The sequence below is a fragment of the Vanessa atalanta genome, chromosome 24, assembly GCF_905147765.1.
Source record: "Vanessa atalanta chromosome 24, ilVanAtal1.2, whole genome shotgun sequence".
Classification (NCBI taxonomy): domain Eukaryota; kingdom Metazoa; phylum Arthropoda; class Insecta; order Lepidoptera; family Nymphalidae; genus Vanessa; species Vanessa atalanta.
Window position 1 is genome coordinate 2,011,403 of NC_061894.1, and position 22,626 is coordinate 2,034,028.

The window sequence follows — 22,626 nt, forward strand, 5'->3', positions numbered from 1 at the left end:
AATTGATTTCTTCTATACGATTATTAAAAGTGTACGTTGTATTATATAATATAACGAATACAATTAATTATAATATACAAATATATTAGTTTGTGTATTGTGTTTGTATTATTTCATTTCATATATATGTTACATACTTTATCTTTTGTATGTATTCCAAACAAAGCAGCATTTCAAATAAACATTATATATTCTCTGTTCGACTTATACTTGTAAAGAAAAATATATTGGTTGGTAAAGTGGTTATAGACGAACAGATCGCTCGACAAGAATGAATACTGTTCTTGTTGATCCCACTGGCTTTTATAGCAACATCTCCAGTTTTCGACATCGCCTTAAGTTTTCTGCAAACTCCAATTCCGATTAACATTAATTCTGAGATGTCCTCTGTAATATATATATGTGGGTGGTAGATTTTTGAATATCAATAAGAAAGTTTAACGTTTCTATATTGTATAAAGTTTTTTGACTTTTTCAGTACGCCACTCGAGTCAGAAAGTGCTCAGCGAATTTATTCTAATGAAATATTAATAATAGGTATTTCTAAAATTATTCAAATCACAACCGATTAATATTAGATTATGGTAAAGTCCCCATCGTTTTCCAAGAGGAAAACAGACTTTAGACAGAAACTTAATTAGCATACTTAGAACTTAAATATTCACTAGAACTGCAATTATATTCTTTAACGTTTTTTTTTTTTCTTAACCGCTGACGTATAAAAGTGCGTAACTATGAATAATTTATCTAGTGATGAACTCTGTTCAGATAACTTCTTCAAACATCTAATGTATACGATGCTTGGGATTTTTCACTCAAATAGGTCTGATGTTTATGTAATAAAGGCCTTGTTAAAAAAATTATTATCTTTAAATAATTTAATGCGTAAATAACCATTAATGGAACCGTGCGAACAGATGATTTTAATCGATTCAAACGATTCGCTCGGAAGCGATTTAAGCGATGTGAAGAAATTTTCATGAAATCGTAACTAAATTGATTCCATGAAACTGCTTTTTCTTAACTTTATTTTATGTTATTTAATTCAAAGTTGAATTATGGTTCAATTTTTATTCGTTTTAATTTTTTTTTTTTTTTATCGAAAAATGTTGTTTAAATAAAAAAGAACCGTGTGACTTAATGAAACTAATGTTACAGATCTAAAAAAATATGTCGAAAATAAAATCACCTGATATAAAAAAACTTAAATGACTGACTCATATCAGGAACATCTCGATGTTTTGTGTTTATTAAAGCTAAATTATAAAAAAAAAAAAAAATATTTTTTTATTTTTAACGTAAACATGAAAACGTGTGTTCCAAAATCAAATTTATATTTGATAATTAAATTTGGAAAATTATTTTGAAGTTGTTTTGTTTACGTCGCATCCAAATTCGATTGACAGTTGTGTCAGTCATCAGGAAACAATAAAACATAATAAAACGATGGTCAAGGGTATGTTTGAGGGTTCAGTATAAATTGATCTCAATTAGTTACATAATGCAAAACACTGTTTATATAATATATTGGAATACATTGTAAGACTTCTTATATTATTTAAACGGGAAGAAGAAAAAAAATATTCTTTTGTTATTTTTAAATGTTTACACGTTTTAGAGTACTACGTGCCTATACTGGAAATAGGATACATGCATGTGTGTATACCTTCATATATGTGTGTGTATTAAAAGAATCTCTTCCGATCGTACTCAATAGATCAATTGGAACTATGTATATACTAGAATAGGTAAACAGCGTAACGACTACGAATACGTTTCGATTCGATTGCGATAAATTGACAAATTGTTAACAATACAATATAGTACACGAAGTATTTTATTTTAAATCATCGATGTAAAATAATAAAGAGCCGAGATGGTCCAGTGGCTACCGCGTGCATCTTAACCGATAAGTTCGGGTTCTAATCCAACCAAGCACCAATTAATTTTCATGTGCTTAATTTGTGTTTATAATACATGTCTTGCTCGGCGGCGAAGAAAAACATCGTGAGTAAACTTGCATGTGTCTAATTTCGATGAAATTCTGCCACATGTATATTCCACGAAGCCGCATTGGAGCAGAATGGTGGAATATGCTCCAAACTGGGAAATTTTCAGGCTGTTTATGTATGTAATGTAAAAATAATAAAAAATATCTCTATAACATATTTGAAGAAGTTAATAAAATGTACCTTTTTTAATTGTATTATTCTTGTTGCTTATTCCCTTGACTTATACGTATGTACGCTTAGTCATATCCAATAACGATGAAACAGTATCGATGTTAAATTGAGTTCGTCTAACCGGCTAGGTGATTCCCAATTTCGTCTTATGTTTTCCTCTCACGTCTAACGACTGATAACCTTCTGTCATGGACGAATCGTTTATAATCACTAATGAAATAAACATTGCTCTACAGAAAGAAGGTTTGTTGCTGTTTTTTTATTTTGTCCATTACCTATGTTTAATATTACGCAAAGGACCTTTGAATTCAGCCTAAGAAATACATATAAACAAAAGCGTAATTGTTACAATAATGTAATCCCCTCCTTTTATCAGTAGAGAAAAAATAAACTGGAATTTTAAATAGGTTTATTTATTCCGGATCTATGTACCTAAGCGAATCCGAGGACCGAAACTAGTAAAGTAAATATTGATTTGATTTGTTAGTGTTGCGTTGTTTGTTATGCATTATTATATATTATTTTTTAAATAATAATAATCATAAAATAAAAATAATATAATATAATTATAAACAATTAATCATTGTATATTACTTTCTGAAAGATAATTTGTAGTTCAGACTCTCCTTGGTTCTTACCCACCCCGATAACATTAACACAATGTTTTTTAATGAAGACATTTTATCTTACATAGGATGCTGTCTGTGTGCGATAAGAATGTTTACATGTGGATAAGGGGATTCCTCGAAGGGGCAGTCTTTTCTTCATCTTAACCCGCTGTCAGACATACTGACAATAAAAAAAATAATGGGCATGAACGAATGCATTCAGCATACAGGCAAAAATAAATTATATTGTATAAGATGTCAAATCGCTTTGTTGGCAATGTGTCATGACGGAAAACAGAATGACGTTTTATGACGTCATGCCCGATCTCCGCCACCGTCAATTTTTTATGTTCGTCGTGTACTTCGTTACTAAATATTATGAATGTAATATATATATTTATATATTTAATATATTTATTTCAAAAATTACAAAAATAAATCATTAACATATGAATCGTCTCGTGGCCGCTACAACTTTTTAAATTTACATTACATTAGAAGCCTGTAAATTTCCCACAGCTGGGCTAAGGCCTCCTTTCCCTTTGGAGAAGGCTTGGAGCATATTCTATAACGCTGCTCCAATGCGGGTTGGTAGAATACACATGTGTCAGAATTTCTTTGAAATTAGACACATGCAGGTTTCCTCACGATGTTTTTCTTCACCGCCAAGCACGAGGTGAATTATAAACACAAATTAAGCACATGAAAATTCAGAGGTGCTTGCGGGTTTTGAACCCGAAATCATCGGTTAAGATGCACGCGTTCTAACCACTGTGCCATATCAGCATTTTTTTAATGATCGGATCGAATTATCGATCAGAAAACAGTCAATAAAAAGCTATTTCTTTGAAACCCTAATGTTTAATAAAGAAATCGTAAAGAAATAAGAATTATATAATTCTACAAATTAATTAAATTTTACAAATAATTCTTCGGATGTCTACTACTGGCCTAATGATTATATCGTAATAATGGCGTTTAGTGGCCAGAATGTTAACGCAAAACAATTATTGTGCAAAAAGGCAACGTTAAAGAGAAAAGAAAAAAAGTTTGTACGCAAATGCATTGTGCATTCAGCCTAAATATTATATTGTAATTATTTTAAGAAAAAACAAATAATATATTCCGAATTGTTTCCTTAATCTCTTCATATCTCTAAAACACGATATTAATATATATATTTATTTTACACGTATGTCTTGATTTTAATATAAATTAATAAATCCAACCCAATACTCAAAGGTTGAGAAATTTAAATCTTTTTTCACTATGTTTAGTTCTTGTTAACGTTCTGACAGCTGCAGCCAGTGCTAAATTGATATCCAAAAAAGAGCATAGTTTTATATTACACATACATAATCATGTATGTGTGTGTGTTTTAAAGCCGCAAATCATTAATAATATGTTATATAACAGCATAGAAACATGAAAACGAGTTAATTATGAATTATAATTAGGAGAACACGAATAAAATATTGTTGAATTTTTCTAAGAAATATTATTGTAATCGTGCGAGATAGCAAAGGAAAATGTCCAACTGATTCTCTTGGGATTAACTGATCAAATGACCATACACGAGTATACGTGAGGCTTGGAATTATTTTGATTAAGTTATATAAGCTTTTTTTTTCAATATAATCTCTATACTAACATTAAAAAATCCTCGGAAATATTAAAAAATAATTAAGAATCTAAATATATTCTATTATTTATATATTTAACTGATAATTTTATAATGTGAATCCAATTGCGTCGTATGAGATTTGCGTAATTTACTTTTAATTTACTTTTAATATGGAGAAGAATATTTTAAATAAAACAACTTTTTTTTTTATAATTTCCAAATTTATGACACTAACTTATATAATAATATAAAAGAAAAATTCAACATACATTCAATAATTTGTAAGTTTGTTTTTTTAATTTTCAACTATTAATAGAATGCACAGATAATAAATAATATCAAATAATGTAAGCGAAAACCTGCCTTTATATAAACCGCGGGAACACTTCCCTGTCAGTCAATACGTATCGCCGTGGTGCTGATCACGAACGCGCGAAAAACGGGAATTACCGTTCGAAATTCAAAAATAATATATCCATAAGGATCTGATAAATATTAATTAATTTTCAAACTTATTTTGTGATAGAATAATTTTTATTCTAAAATTTGACTGTGAATATTTTAAAATATGGTGAATAAAATGTATAAGGTGACACACGAGAAATCAGAGAATCATGGAAGCAAACATAACCAGGTGCTCATGTCCATAGTCGGTAAGTGTAACCCATACATAACCTGCCTTTTAACGTGTCTATTAAATTTGTAGTTGTTTTTACATTAAAATAATATCAATCATATTTAAATAAAAAAATTTACAAATTCTCAATTCTTAAATTGAAATTCGTTCGAAAATAGATTTTTTTTTTAAATTCAAATTAATTAATTATGACTTTTAGTTTAAGCACGCAATTTTTGCCGCGCTTTTCGGTTTTTACTTTTACAAACAGCAACATAGACGATAACCAAATCTAATAGTCGTATTTTTTTATCTACAAATAAGAATATTATTTACAATATATATAAAAATTAAAAAATATCTTACTTTATTTAAATAATTTACGTGCTTGTAACACTTAAAACAGCGAATTGTGTATCGTCTTTTGATGTAAAAATGCTACTTAAATTATTTATTTTATTTTCAGTAGGACAACCAACGGTAGTTACAATATCACATAAAAAAATTACATTTCAAAATTATCTTGGTATGTATTTACAGGTAGTCTCACCATGCACATTACACAACATTTATTAAAAATATAAATTAAACATAATGAATGATTACAGCTGAGAATTATAATATTTTTTTTAACTATTACATAATAAATAATAATTAATAAAACCAATAAGATATACCATAAAATTAGAAATGGAATCAATTTTTTTTTTTTTATTTTTCATAAAAAAAAAATATTTGAATTGAACTGAGGGTTGTTATCGTGACATGTGTCTAAAATCTTTTACTTGATTAGTAAAGGTTATGCACAAATAAATGACAGAATAAAAAAAATTAAAAATTAAAGGTAACAATGATAATCTCAATATGATGGACTTTTTTCCTAATAAGTCACGAATCCTATCAGCCACCTTAAATTCTATATTTTTATATAATATTTGGATGGTATAATTTTCTTTTTACGAGTAAATTTGATGTGAAAACATTTGTCAATATTCAGGACCATTTTATTCTTATCACACTATTCAAATAATTTGTATATATCCTGTAATAAATAACATTAGAAAATTGTTTAATTACTCCAGTTAATTTTAGATCATCAGCGTATAAACTCATGTCAAAATCTTTAAATATTGGTACAACTTCATTAATAAATACATTAAAAAACTTATATAATCTATGGTCAAGAAAACGCTGTTAATTAAAAAAATAAAACGAAAACATATTTTTTAATTTAATTTTAAATCTTTGAAACGTTTTTCTAAAGGGAATGTGTCTGTATTTTAGTTAGATATTTAGCCATATTAATATTCTTCCTATAAACACAGACGATTATTTTCAGAATTCACTGAAAACAAAAACAGTTTAATAAAAAATGGTGTCAGCATTAATTACAATATTGTGTTTGATCTTTTAAAACTGATAGGCTTTTTGTGCTCATTTCCAACTCTCTGGACAATTAAACTAATATCACTTAAATTATTTGCCCAGCTTACTTGGTATATATTCAAATTTTATTGAATGTTGAAATTTTTTTGGATCTTAACCGATCTAATTTAGACCAATCAATCCATCAAGATCTATTGAAATTATTTAATAAAAAAACTTAAAGATACTCAAATAAACCTGTACTTCATATCTTGTGTTTAACTTATCGTGTATGAGTGTTTGCTTAGCAAATACGGATACACTTCTAAGCAAAATTGTTTTGATACGATCTGTAATTGGAGTTAAACTATAATTGCAATCTGTATTTATTATGTCAGAAAAGCTTTTTTTAATAACAGTGACATTAGAGTGTATATTATAATTAAGACACATTAATTAAGATTTTTTTTTTTAATTTTAATACATAATATATCAAATCTATTATCGAATAAATAATACTGTCATTTATCGTTAGTTAAGGTGTTAGCGATAGTATTGATAGTCAATACTATCGATAGTATCGATAGTATCGCTGCTACCAAGCGTATCCCTTACAGAGAGCTAGCGATACTACCGATAGTATCGATAGTACTATCGATATCCTGAATAGTTTTCGAGGTCAACTATCGATAGTCAAACTATCGATAGTTCTGCAGCGCTGCTTAGGACCTGGTTAAGGCTAAAAAAGTAATAGCTCTGTGAAGTCTGTAGTGACAACATCAAAACCAATCTGAAATCGACAACTGGTTTCCGCCGCTGCCGCTAGGACTGCAATGGTCAGGATTTTACGAGTTTATATCTAGATATGATAATGGGGACAATAATTAAACATGCATGACTAAGACTAATAAAACCGCTAATATTCTAAAGAACCGAGGCCGCTGATAGACAATTTCGCTGATATAACGACGACAATTTATATTAATAAATGAAAGACATTTTTTGTTTTTATCTAACTGAAAAATCTTCTAAACGAACAGACATAAAACGTATAGGTACCAGTATATAATTATTTATATATTTTTATTTTATATATTTGGAAGGTGTTTTTAGTTGTATGCATTAAAAGCTTTGTCTAATGCAGTATCTCAAAGGCAATTTTTTAGGCGATCTATAGTTGCTGTTTAATATTTTTTTATGTGCGCTCTTGATTGTGGTAGTCAGAAATGTTTCCACAAGATAACTTTTTGTGTCCAAATTCAGTTTTTTTTTTTTTTTCTTAAAGATTTGTGTTGCTGCCTGTGCTTGTATTTCTTCAAAATTGATCAGACAGGCCGGGAGTTTTAAAATGATTATCTATCCAATTAAATATAAATTTTAAGACACCATGCGTCCGTCAATTATGAGAAATTAATCATCCACGCTATTGTTCAAGGAGATTACGTATTGCAACATTTGTTCTTGTCCGTATTTTGGTTAAATCTTGTTTGTTTTGTTCAGCTCCGAGAAATATACACCCAGAATTGGCTCCAGACGGAAAACTCCCCCACGATGAACACCATAGACACGAAATTTTGTAAATATATAAAAACATTTTTATAAAAGGTTTGAATTCATAAGATGTAATGTGACCTAAATAATACAGGTATATATTACTTATGTATATGATTGTTTTCCTGCTTATATATTTAGATTTACGTACGGACAAAACCCTTTGACGTTTTATTTTTAGCAAACACATGAATTGGAACTTATAAAACGTGGATACGGCATTCACTTTGTAATATTATTTATTATGAATTACAATATTAAATTAATGTGCTCGGTTATAATGTAAGTTGATGTTATCTATCCTTGAGGGTCAGGGCGTACTGATTGATATACATTATCGATGAAATATAAAGAATGAACAAGCGTAGGATGATGAATTAATTAGGTTATCGATTACATTTATTATATGATTGTGAGTCCAAAGTTAAGGGTGAAGTTAGACCACACTACCTAGATGTACGAAAATCCACAACAGCGCGATTTATGACATATTCCCTCTGTGGAACCAGCTTTCGCGGGCGGTTTTTCCGAACCGATACGACTTGGGAACCTTCAAGAAAAGAACGTACTCCTTCCTTAAAGGCCGGCAACGCACCTGCAAGCCCCCCGGTGTTGGAGATATCCATAAGTGGTGGTAGTCATTTTCCATCAGGTAAGCCTCCTGCTCGTTTGCCAGCTATGACATTTAAAAAAGGTGGGCTTTGTGCCCGCTGGTGAAGAATAACATCGTGAGGAAATTTGAAAAATTCCACGTAAGGAGAGAAGACCGGAACCCAATTTTAGGACATTTACATTGTAACTTTTAGTTTTTTTCTTACTTTAAATAGATTAAAATGGTATCACGTTTTAAATAGTCTATTTCAAAAGTGAAACGCGATGGATATTTTTAACTTTGCCTATTAATAAATTTATATTATTGTACATTTTATATAAGCTTATGACATAGAGTAGTAATTTACAGAGGATAAGCGTGTATTTATTGATTTTCAGTTAAACGTTCTAAAATATATAATTAGATATGTAAACAAAACAAGTTTTTTTTTTAAATTTTCTATTAATTTTAATTAAACGATACTGATTAAGAGGCATTTGCTATACCCACAATTACTGAAACGAATTCAATAATATATAAATTGACTGAAGTAGTAACCTTTTTTGGAATTTTAGTGTTTTATTTCATTAAATCAATTTACAAAACTGCACTTATCTCCCATAAAACCTCTTTGCAACGGTAAGCAAACTATCTAAACTCCGTGGACAAGAGTATAATAATAATAAATATTAACGAAATTAGGCGAAAAATGTCGATCCTAACTCTCACTAGTGCAAAACAGTAACTACGGAATCTCTGGCCCATTCTACTCGGTACAATTCGAACCAGCTGCATTATATTCAATTTAATTCTTGAACATGAAGGTCCTTTTAAAAACTTTTAGCTAATACTCAATTCAATAAAGTATATTACGATTCTTGTCAACAAAAATATTTTTTTTATTTCAAGTTGAGAACTTTGACACTGTTTGCCGCATCCATAGTTAGTAGTATAAAATGTTTCATACTCCAAGTGCCGTCTAGTCGTAGATAGTTCGTTGCCAAAGTATTTAATTTCTCCGTATAAATACAAATGGTGCAATGCATTCTTTCAATTAGTTATAAGTACACACGTCATACATGTTTTAAATTTATTCGGAGTTATTAAATATTTAAAAATTATGAGAGTTTTTGTTGATTAAAAATACTCATCACATTTGTCGTGTAATAACGCATACATATACAAGTACTATCTGGCTATAATATCCGTGTGAATTTGAAAATTGTCCGTGTGTGGGTGGGTACAAGGAATAACGAAAAAAAATGCAAAGAATTTGCTGATTGATTCCTTAAATCTTCATAACCGGAAATTAAACGCGACACCGACTCACGATAAAGCTACAAGCTAAATTCATTAAATTGATAATATTTATACTTCATATGGTTGGTATAAATCATAATAACTATTTGAATATGTGGAGTTATTATGACATTCAATATTAATCGATCTAATTGGTCGTCTGTATGAGATGCGCACGCGATCATTTGTGATTTATTTATGCGATAAGAATAATACGGTTATTTACATAAGAATTATTTGTATTTGGTCAGTAAATAAGAATATATAAGTCAAACTAAGTGCTTCCGGTCTAGTAGCAAGCTATTGCCACTGACCATTTTGTAGTAGAGTTATTCTATGAGAAGGAACTCGAAAACCACCACAAAAGTAATACACTACACTCAAAAGTAAAAAAATAAGTTTAAAAACCCTTACCTTTTTTGTTAATACTTACCGGAGCTTGGTAAATAAGTACACCTATTATTGAGATTTATTTTTGTTTCAGTATGCATGCCCATCTTAGCCTATGGTACCGCAATGGGCTGGATATCCCCCAACAAGGCCCTCCTGATGGGAGACTCGTCGCCTTCAAACGGACCTCTATCCGAAGAAGACGTATCATGGATGGCGTCAATCATGTTTATATTCGCCCCCATCGCTGTATTTATATATGGGGTAGCGGCGGATAAGTTTGGAAGAAAAAAAGCACTGCTCTTTGCATCAGTACCAATATCGGTAGGATACTACAATTTTTATTATTTGTAGGTGATAAACAATGACGTCATCTAGTTGACAAAAAAAGAAGTTGGTGTATGGCATTGGTGCCATGGAAATAAATTTTATTTTCTTTCTTTACGTATTATTTTCATTCATCATTATTAATGACCTTGAATTAATTACCGGTAATAAAGTTATCAGTACGTGAAATCCGGCACACGAGAGACCAAACCAATCTGTAAACAAGTTAAATTATATAAATAACACTATTATTCTCTTGGGATATCTCACACATAATGTACATGAGAAAACCTTGGGCTGAAAAGTAAATTAATATTGTTAATAAACATCCAAAAAAATATTATTTTCTTTTCCTTAATTGAAAAATAATCTATATTCGGTTGTTTCAGCTCGGTTGGGCGGTAAAGCTAATCTGCGCGCACCCCATCGCACTGATCGGTGCACGAGCACTGATTGGATTCGGCTCGGGAGGAGCTTTCGTGGTCTGTCCGTTGTACGTCAAAGAGATTAGCGAAGATAGTATACGTGGCATGACCGGCACCTTCATTATATTCTCACAGGTATATCTTTTATTTTATTATATTACAACTTATTAAAATCAGTAATAAGAGAACGTATTCGTACGATAAAAATTGAATGAAACTCCATACTAAATCTATGAACGACAAACCAGCAATGCGATTTTGTGACAATTCACTAACAACCGATTTGGGGCGATAATCTTAATAATATCATAATGATACGTATAACCTATAAATTTTCTAACAATTCTAGGCAAATATCGCATTCTGATATTTTTGCGGTGAGTTTTGAGTTTCTTCTTGTAGAGTACCGGTACTGTGCTTTGCCGGCAATATGGCTGTGACGTCATCGCATTAAATGATACCCCACTAATAATATGTGACGTTTCGAGACTAAACACTAAAAATCAATCAAATATATTTATCAACTTAGCAAAGGGGACTGTGCGGGGAGCGCGGCGTTACCGTTTTTAGAGGTTATTGAACTAATTTTACACATGGTGTTTCAATTTGTTTTAATTTCCATGTGAATTATTTTGTTCGAAAATTTCAATTTTTTATTATACGTCTATTTGGTTTTATAGCCAATGGAAGTAGGAAAAAAGATAAACAAACCTTAGATTTACGTATTTCATGCGTTTCGCTAATAACTATGCTATGTTGTGCACTATTAAGAGTTTATTATTAATATATCTTTATATATAATACAACACTATTGCACTTAACCACTTATTTCCACTTTAATTTTACTTCCAAAATTCCGATAACAGTTTCTTCGACGTTCAAAGCGCGATTTTATTCGAAATCCATAGTGAATATCATAGATTAATCAAGCTGTCGACCAATGATATCGCGTCAATTTGCTGACGTATGTTGTTTATTTGGCTTTTCCCTGTTCTGATTGGAATAGAGTATACGTCAATTTTAGCAGCCTTGTATAAAGGAGTTCTAAGCGTCCTTTCATTTAATGTGATAGCTTCGACGCCACTCTGTATATGTATAGAAGGTCCGTATCGATAGGATCGTTTTTAATTAGTCGGCTTGTGTATTTACTGGATCGGGTATACTGTCCTTTGAAGGGTCAAAAGCAATAAAAGAGGATGTAAAGGTCCTTTATTATTTTATGAATAAATCTATCATAATTTTTCAGTCGGGTGTTTCATTAATGTTTATTTAATGTATATCAAAATCAAAATATACTTTATTTAAGTAGACTTTTACAAGCACTTTTGAATCGTCATTTAACAAAGTTTTTAAAGTAAAGCTACCACCGGTTCGGAATGTAGATTCCACCGAGAAGAACCGGCAAGAAACTCAGTTTAAAATGTATGCCTATCTCCTGATCCCCTAGATCCGGCCGGTTGTGTGTGAACTCACTACATAAACAAGCGCAATAGCCGAAAAAAACGTATAAAATAAAACTGTGTAACCGGCCGATGTAACCGGCACGAATGTACATAATTATTATATTAAATCAATCAAAATAACGTATCACGTACTTCGGCTTTCAATTTTTTCTTAAGTTATACGACTATATACTATTGCGTTCTTATAGAATAGCTATACAAGTTTTAATTATTTCATTCAATAAAATATGGTATATAAATGATAATTATTTATAAATAGAACAATATTTGCCTAAATTAAACAACGATCATCGCTTTGTATAAGAAATTCTCAGACAAAAGCATTCGCATTTTTTCGCGTAGTATCGCGTGTGCAAACAAATATTTTTAATAAGTGAATTGTTCGAAATGGCCAGTGTTCTTAAAATATTGAATTCGTTTAAAATAGATTTTATACAATCGATAATAAACATGAAAATAAAAAAATACACCATATCAAGGTCAGATTTTGTACGATCGTTAGAATAACTCTTGTATAAAAATATCCTCTTCAGTTGGGAAGTCCACGATTCATTGTTAAAACACCAGCACGGTTTAGGTTGCATATAGGGTTGTCAAAAGTTTTTATTATTTATTATTAACGTTCATGAGGTTTTAAATTTTGGGAATATGTCAAATAATTAAGAAATAGTAATGAGTATTATAATTGATAGTTTGCCACAAAGAGTATGCAATCACTACGTGTACGTGTTAAGACTATGTAGGAGTGATGATGTCGTTCTGACCGTTTCGGTCACGGCGGCACATCTCAAGGGAGACCAGTCAACTATGCAAGACATATTATAGTACACGAGTGTGTACACAAACACAAGTACACTCTCTATTCCTTCACGCTCATAATCCTTTGGGACAGAAAATAGGACTCAACCAGAAAGAGTACAGGCGCAGGAACAACGGCTGCACGCGCTTTCCGACGCACGGGATTTTATATACACTTTTAACTTCTAGACTCAGAACTGTGTCCATCCATTCGTGGCTCAGCGGAGCTCTTCTCGGTTGGCAAAGGTGATATCGACCGCGCCCCCCCCATTCCTCGGTATTGTGTACCGTCTGAAATAGGAAACGTGAGGCTCACGCGTCCACGGCCCCAGTGTCACGTCCTATCTTTTAAGCCCCGGACGTCGGAGCGGTAGAAGGACCAAGACGACGCCTTCATATCTAGGCACTTTTACTGTATATAAATTCTCAGTACTTTTCCGATGTTATTGAGCAGACGGCGTATCACTCCATTATGTCCCAAAGTTCCAAACAGCAATACTTAATACCAAAATCGATGAGTTCCAGTTTGAATGATTTTTGGGGAATCCTACAATATTATATTAAAATAATAAATAATAATTTACCAAACATGACTTCGATACAATAGCTTAAATGTACTTATGTTTTATATACCTACAAACTACAATTGAACAATTGTTATTGCAGAGTAAATATAGAAATAAAAATAAAACTTTACCGCAGGTATTAAAACCAATGCGTATACTTTATTAATTATTGAGAATTGAAAAAAAATTTTACAACATCAATTATGTTCTGGAAATATATTTATTTAATAAATATCACATTCTATTTCAAAAGTATAATAATCGACAACCCTAGTTCAATACTTCATCATTCGAGAAAAAAATACTATTTTCCTTATAGATTCGTAAAAATCATTTGATAACATAAGCATTTAGTGTTGTTACAATATCGTAGTCTATCGAATATCGAGCGTGATTCTTGAATTCGTTAAAAATAACGTTATAAACGTTTTTCTCGTTTCTAATGTTTTCATACTAAGATTGCAAATACCGCGACGGGGATGCTAATAGTTTAGCAGTCATCCGTATAAAGTAACAAGGAACAAATTCCCAAAAGCGCGTGGGAATATTCTACGTCATTGACAGAACATTCTAGTATACCATCAAGATATTAGGAATATACCATATTAGTAACAGTAGTACAATTATCTATGTCTAAATCTCGGTGTCTCTATACCATACCATAAAAAAAAAAACTACGCCAGAAATCTATGGTAGAGTAAACTTTGTAGTAGTATTCAGTATATAGTGTAAATAGTAAACAAAGAAGAAACTAGCTCAATAGTGACAATTATCCACAAGCTTGATGTACCGCTACTGTTCTTGATTGAGGATTTGTCTGTCTGTTTTTGTTTCAGTACTAAACTATGGAAAAAATATTACTCCACAGACCGTTGGTAATCTGCTGGTGTTCATACTGGGTGACCTACTCCCATTCCACACTGTACTATGGATTCTACTGGCAATACCACTGATACATTTCTGCATTTTGCTGCGGCTACCCGAAACACCGTCCTATCTCATCAAATGTGGCAAGAATGAGGTAACTTTACTTGTATTAAGGTTTTTTGCATAATATACTATAGTGCACGAGTATGCAAACATATTTGCGTTCCATATTTCCAACCTCTCATCATCAGGGTCAGATTAATTATAAGGCAGTTGTCCGCATTCAAGATTTTCTTATTCCTCGAATGAAAATTTATTTTGGATGTAACAAAACTTTAATGATCATATAATTGCTTTGATTTTTACATCACATTGTCAAGTTTAAGAACATTTCGAAACAAATTTATTTCATTATTATATTTTGTCTAATCAGAAGGCACGGCGTGGGGAGATTTTATAACGCAACGCGCTTTTGCATTGCATTTTGCAATCTGAACGCACATTTAGATATTACTTAAGCCAGGTCACTATCATACTCGTAACATATATTTTTGGAAGTATGTTGAGTGTGTGAGATTTTAATATAATTTTAATAATATTAAGTCACAATAATTAATTATATTGATAATTTTATACAACTATCTATCAAGTGTATGGGGCGTCGAAATGTGCACTGCCTATGGGCTTACTATTACTATTACTATTACACGTACTTTGTCTAGGAATCCCGAAGTTATTAATCCGGCCTTCTCATAACCGACTATGAAACAATCGAAGGCAAAAATGTCTTTACGTGAAAGAATGAATATACTTGCCACAAAGTAAATATATTTATTTTTAGGAAACAGCAAAAGTTCTAGGCTGGCTTCGCTCCGTTCCTCACACAGATAAGGCTATCAGTGATGAAGTAGACAAATTGATCATCGAACAGACGACGTGTGAACCAAAATTTTCGCCGAAATTATTATGTAAGTATCTCAAATCTCTACCATTGCCAGTCCAAGACACCGTTAAATCTATGTTTATTTATTGTATTACTGTTATATCTCTTCATAAATTATCACAAACTAATTTTTATTTCTTTCATATAGATATTATTTACTGGTTTGAGAAGAATCATTCAATATTTAAACATCTCAGAATTTATTTATTATTGAAGCTTTACCGCAGACTAAATTTCGCCAAACATACTATTTGTTCCATTTTAATAATCCCTGTAATTTCCTTTTGACCTGTTTGCAAAAAAATACATTTTCAAACACAACAGTTCTAGTTTCCTCTTGATAAGGCGGATGTAGAAATATTGTTTTCAAAACAGATTTATTGTTTCAATTGGCGAAGTGATCTCTGGTCGTGTCCTTGATATTTGAGCCCAGTCATCATTTTCAATTTGCCAGCCATTCAATTTTGTTGCTTCTATTTGGTGTCAGATGCCGTTCTGGGGGTCAATTGGGGTGGCAAATGCGTCATTGACGAATATAGAACGTTAAAAAAATTATCATGTAAATAATGTCATCTCATTGATTAGATTTTGTATCTCCTATTTGTGACAGGGCGCCAGATGGATATGTTTGAGAAGGGTCTATGTCGGAGGACTGTTTATACCTTTAATAGTAGTGAGACTTGATATTAGCAGTAGTACATATATTTTGGGAAATATATTTTGATTCACTACACGATATCCTTAATTAAAGGAGGTATAATGCTATGAAGAATTAATTATAATACCAGTGGCGAAATAAGAGGGGGGTGGAAGGGGTGGCTCACCCCGGGTCTCCAGTCTTGGGGGGCCCCCAAATGCATCCGCGTTCCCCTGATCAAATCCAAAACAAGACTTTAAGAATGTGCTTAGTACCTACATAATTTCATCAAGATCAAAACACTAAACTCACACTATACACACAGATGTAAACTGAATAATAAAAATAAAAACTTATAAAACGACTTTTTTTTAAAGCTGGGGCCTAATTCAGCTTTGCCGCCCCGGGCCACTTTACACTTAAACATTTTCTTTCTTATGATGTCATTACACATTAACCGACACTTGTGTTCGCACTGTAGTCGAAATTCGACGATATTAATAAATCATAATTAAGGAAAACATACATTTATGAATTAGCTTGACTCGAACGTTATCAAGGAATAATTCTCGTCAATAAATATCCTGACAAAAAAGTTAAACTAGTAGCCTATTTATATATAAGTAAGTTTCAACATTTATTTAATGAAGTGGATAGAAAAGAAAGTATCAGCCTGTAAGTAAGTTGAATTATAAACAAAAATTAAGCTCGTGGAAATTATGGGCCTGGACTTGAACCCGCAAGCATCGTAACAATTTATTTTTATATTTTTTTATTTTAACTGTGGTTGAAATAATAAATTATTGATGTCTTCTGTGAGGATATTATATACGAGCCCGAAGTTTAGTCCGAAGTTAACTATTCGTGTTAATACTCATAATACTTCATAATAAACCGTTACGGGTAGTCATCACTAAATCAAATTTAAATTAATAATGAAATTATTGGAAATTACAAATTATCAATAAATTACATTTAGTTTCGTATTTACAATATTAGTATAGATGATATTAAGTTTACCGCAAAATTCACGGTGGCATTGCTCTCTCTTAATTTGATTCAAACAACTCATCCAAAATGTCATTCTTATTAGCGCAACAAGAGCAATGAATTGAAAACGAGACGATACTGTTAACATGAATTTTAGCTGAAGATTCCAAACTCAAACACGCAGAAACACCGCTAAGATTTCACGTGCTTAATTAACGGCTCAAAATATCGTTCCTACAGCGTTGGATGAAAAAAAGAGCAGGGATTTATTTATAGGCTTTAAATTTTGTTGATTGAAATCAAATTTTATTTATGTCCGTGTTGATTTTTTTTAATTTGCGATTATTAAATGTCAATGAAATCAATGAAGTGAACTTACTTTAGATGTTAAATCGTCGCTTGCCGCCATTTTGATTACCAAACTTTAATCAATTTAAATTGAACAGTCATAACATGTTCAAACGCGTTTTCATGTTTCTGTTATTTTGACGTTGCATTGGGTAGGAAATAGAATAAACGCATTACTTATTCAAATAAAAATATATTGGTAAAAAACTCAGTAATTACTGTTTTCCAATATTTGAAATACAAAATTTACGTTTGTTAAATAAATTTATATATAAAATATTCCACCTGAAAGTCAACAAGTACTAGCTCTACGCTTTTTTTATTATCTATATAATCTTGTGTTGAATAATATGCTTTATTTATTAATGTTTTTTTTAAACAAATGATTTCTATTTATGAATCGGAAAAAAATATCTGCGAAATTTTATTGTAAAAACGAAAACCTTCGTCCGGGAAGGATTTATTGACTTTGCAGAGTCGGAAACATGGCGTTATAAGCTTATCCTTTTCGTATCCTCTCTATATTTCGTATATAACTTCTCGTTATTGTGACTATACATAAGATTGTTGTATAAATATTGTTACGCAAGTGTAAGTATTCCTACTTTGTTAAAAACATTCCGAAGGGAGTCTTGGAACTAGTTCTAAGATTATAAAAAGACCCGACAGCTTTCTTTTGTAAACTAAAAACAAATTCAATATCCAAATGACATAATACCATATAAAACAAATAGATAAAGACATTCACCAGTATATGCATGATGTCGGTATCAATATCAGTTAGTTGTCTAACATTTCTAACCACGTATGTTGCGCAACTGTCATTATTATAGCTTTACTTTCTAAAATTAAATAGGGTAAAAACTACACTTTTTGTTTATTTTTTTCAGTCAAAACTATAATACTTGTTCCGTGTTTCAGTGATAATGCACTGATTACATCGTCATAATCGTATCGTCAGCAAACAACACATTATTACAAATGCCTTCAATACAAAAAGAAAGACCATTTGCTTATATATATTAAAAATAGAAAATGGATCTTTGTGGAACACGAATTTTTAACGCACATTTAGAAGACAGGTTTTATTCCATTAATAAAAACTTGTTAAACACTTAAGTATGAAAATATGAGATCAAGAGCTTTACTTTTAAAAAATCAAATGGAAAATCAGTAACGCATTTAGAAACATTATAATTAATTATCTAACTGTATCTAAATATTATTATTTTAAGTGAAATGTTATTTTATTAGATATATTATTAAAAAAAAAAACACAAATAATGTTGTAACTTTTAATTTTGAATTTATGTTTTACACAAACTTTACGCCATTAACTTCCGATGTAACCTTTATTCAATTATCAGAATTTTATAAAGACAACAGAAATGCATACTGTTTTAAAAGTTTTGGAATATAGATTGGCATATTCTAAAAAGGCTAAATGACGATTCTACGACTCATTCTCATTCTTTTCATATATACATATACATATATATAGAATACTGGTTTTTCCGAAATGATGATTACTTATCCCTTGATTTAAAAAACGACGCATTTAATATCACCATTGCTATTCCTTTTTTAAAATTGGATTTAAAAAAAAAGAGGTGTCGGAATACGGTTGCACACACGGTTGGATCAAAGTTGATGTCGCTTTACTATGTATTATATGATAGACACAATGAAATGAGTTCTTTTTTTAATTTAAAAATCCCGTGTGAATTTAAACAATATCGAAAAATATGAATTAAAAACACCGTATATAAAATAAAGACCTGGAGAGATAAGAGAGGGGAAGGTTGCCTGATTTCCTTCCAGGCGACGACTTATAACGCTTTTTTCTTACCTGACGTTTTCTGCCAGTTCACTTTACTGTAAGCCGCTTACACCCACATCTAAACCACTAGAATAACAGTTTTCTACAAAATATATGACACCAATATACCGCTGTTCCATCTACAGCTGCATGACAACACCAAGTAAGTATTGCTAAACTTATCTTTGAATTATTTTGTTGTAGTTGCGGATAAAACTGCACTTAAAGCATTCTGGGTGGCGCTCATTGTGAATCTTACCCGAGAGTTCTGCGGCTGCATCGCTGTTCTCGTATACGCCAGCCACATATTCGCTGAAGCGGGAAAGGACCCCGACACGCGCATCGCCCTCTCTCCCAACAAGCAGTCGATTCTGTTAGCCGTCGTCCAGATTTTTGGATCGTTTCTGGCGTGCCAACTCGTAGACCGCGTTGGGAGGAAGGTCAGTAACTGGATCGTACATCTAAGCTAACTATATCGAACGTAAATAAGATTTACTTCAGCTGCGTTGCCATGTTTGCAAAAATCCTATCACGAATCTTGTCATACTCATGGGCTAATCTATACAGACATATAGTATTCCTATCGTCTGGTTCGAGGAAGCCGGGGTACATACAGGCATAAGAGACAAAACAGCATAGTTTAGTAAGCGGCACATCGGCACCGGGGGCGACTGAGGCGAAGGCTGGTCCGCTTGCAGCCGCTGCTGGCGGTGACGAGCGCGGCGGCGGGCGTGAGCCTGTGCGCGCTGGGCGCGTGGTTCTGCGCGCGCGGCGCGGGCGCGGGCGCGGCGGGCTGGCTGCCCATCGCGGCGCTGTGCACGTGCATCTTCGCCGACGCGTCCGGCCTGCAGCCGCTGCCCTTCGTTATCATGACCGAGATGTTTAGTTTCCAGGTACGACCGACGGCTGTTGCTTTCATATCTACGTAACTAGACCCGCCCCGTTCGCATGTGTGCTATTTATTAATAGAGAAATTTTTAATATTATGTAAATATAATATATATGATATATGTAAATATAGCATTCAGGAATAAAGTAGATTTCTACAAGTAAAACGAAATTGGAATAGGATCTTTAGTTAGTCCGTAGAATATCCCCTTCATACGAACAAATTTTTCGTCTTCATAATATTAGTATAAGTTGAGCGATTTTGCTGCTAAAAGAAATTTGACTAAATCCTTAATGTGAAATTAGATATTGATTACAGAAATTTGAGTTTTAATGTACTCACATTCTTTATAATGCTAAGGACTCTTTTTTTTAAATAAAAAATTATTATTTTCTTTACAGCTCCGCGGTACGGTAGCTACTTTAATAATGGCTATATCTTTGGGAACCGACTTTGCACTTCTAAAACTTTTCGCTCCACTAAACTCCTGGATTGGATACCATTCAACTTTCTGGATCTTCAGTTTTATCTGCTTAGCCAACGTGTTCTACCTCATCTTCTGCGTACCGGAGACGAAAATGAGAAGTCTGGAAGACATTTACGCTGATCTAGAAGGTAAGAAGAGAAAGAAGAAAGAAAACGTCGTTGAAACTAATCATGTATAGTTCCTTTATTTTAGTTAAGTAGGTACTTGGTTTCGCTTGTAAACTGACTTTTAAATTCCATAGAGAATAAATATAAAATAATTTATACTTATATATATTTATACATTATAATTCGGATGCTGCAAAAATACAAAAGACTATTAAAATATCTCCGTCTGTAATAATTAAATAAATGTCTGAAATTATTATATTTAAATAATAATCTAAATTAAATAAATAAAGTACTGCTGTGTAACGACTCAAGTGATAAATCCAGAGATAAAAATTATCAAGAAATCGGATGAAAAACAAATGTACGTCCACGCACACACGGCCTGGAGGAATAAATCTCAACCCTACTATGTATTTATAACATACAATTGTATGGAAATGAGACATTAACAAACTTTTAATGCCCAAATATTAACATGTTTTTATGTTACAATCCATCAAAATAAATATAATGAATTGTTTCTATCTGTTTCAAATGTTCTTAAATAGGGTTTTTGGAAACTGTGTTACGCAGCTGTAAATACGCAGTAGGAAATCATAACTAAGGTTGAATTGGCAAAAATAAACTCTTTAAATACTAATTTTAGTCAAAATATATAAATGTATACGATACGAAACAAATAATCGTTCGCTAACGGTACTCCAATCTGACATCTGGAGTACCGTTAGCAGCGCCAACGTCAGACAAGATCAGTTGGTCGTAATGCTCCATTCTAAAAGACCCTCATGACATTTGGGACGGATATTTAAGAGCGCTTATCCATATTGCCGCTTCATAGTTTCTGTCATTTTTAAGCTTGTGTGCGTGTAGCTGTGTACGTAGTCAAGCCAAACGATTTAAAGCATCGTGATGCTATTACATTATTTATTCCGTATATTTTCTATGGGTTTTATTTTCATAATAAATTACTGAAATAATTATAATAAATTGTATAGACACATACGTTGATTTATAAAAAATAAATATTTAGAGTAAAATATAAAATCAATAGTCACTCATAGTAACCGTAAATTTTACGACGCTTGCGATTTCTTGAGTAATTTTATTATAATTTTTTTTTACATCAAAACTAATATACTTTCAGAACACTGGTAGCCTGAATATAAATGGCAACTCAATTATGAGTTCATAAACGAATATAATAAATTAAAGACAATAGATAAGATTTTTTTTTAATTTAAGTAAGGTTCAAGTACCTAATTAATGCGTGGTACCTGGTTTTGAACAACCAATAATTGCATTGAGAAACCTCCTTTTTTGAACTCTCTAAGTGTATTGTCACGTGCACACAACATGCACGTTTAACAAATATCAGTAATGTTTATTTAGGATTATTTTCTATGGATTCTATTAAAAAGAGACTAAATCTTCGTAGTTTTTTCAAGTAACTCATAAATATTTGGCTCACAATCCCTTTCAAGTCTCGTGAAAACGGCTAATCCGGCATAAGCGCTCTAAGCTTAATATAGTTAAGTTATATAGTTATGATAAATGTAAATAGTTCGTTATAAGGCTGCTTTCAGATTATCTGAAATGCTGATATTTTGTGATAATAAATTTTAATACAAAATTATATTTTATTTTTCTTCCAAATATTATTAATAATAAAAAAGCAAAAAAAAAAGAATTTCAATTAACTAGTTTCGTGTAAACTATGGAATTCTATAGA

General features: G+C 31.6%; 1 protein-coding gene across 2 annotated transcripts; it reads left to right on the forward strand.

The window, feature by feature from the left end:
• Positions 1-4,824: 4,824 nt before the first annotated feature.
• On the forward strand, positions 4,825-22,509 carry LOC125073490 (facilitated trehalose transporter Tret1-like). Of its 2 annotated transcripts, XM_047684343.1 has the most exons (9): positions 4,825-5,068; positions 10,323-10,552; positions 10,945-11,115; positions 14,676-14,828; positions 15,516-15,642; positions 19,616-19,851; positions 20,110-20,133; positions 20,197-20,304; positions 20,702-22,509. In XM_047684343.1, the coding sequence occupies exons 1-9, from the start codon at positions 4,984-4,986 to the stop codon at positions 20,963-20,965; spliced, it is 1,398 nt and encodes a 465-aa protein (XP_047540299.1). In that variant the 5' UTR covers positions 4,825-4,983; the 3' UTR covers positions 20,966-22,509. The 2 variants fall into 2 exon arrangements, with proteins under 2 accessions (XP_047540299.1, XP_047540298.1); XM_047684342.1 differs by having other exon boundaries at positions 20,110-20,304.
• Positions 22,510-22,626: the final 117 nt, after the last annotated feature.

Bases quoted from the DNA above. Each gene is read 5' to 3' on its own strand.
- LOC125073490 (XM_047684342.1), top strand. From the start codon at position 4,984: ATGGTGAATAAAATGTATAAGGTGACACACGAGAAATCAGAGAATCAT. The intron at 10,553-10,944 runs GTAGGATACTAC...CGGTTGTTTCAG, and splicing joins TTGCATCAGTACCAATATCG to CTCGGTTGGGCGGTAAAGCT. The intron at 20,305-20,701 runs GTACGACCGACG...TTTTCTTTACAG, and splicing joins CCGAGATGTTTAGTTTCCAG to CTCCGCGGTACGGTAGCTAC.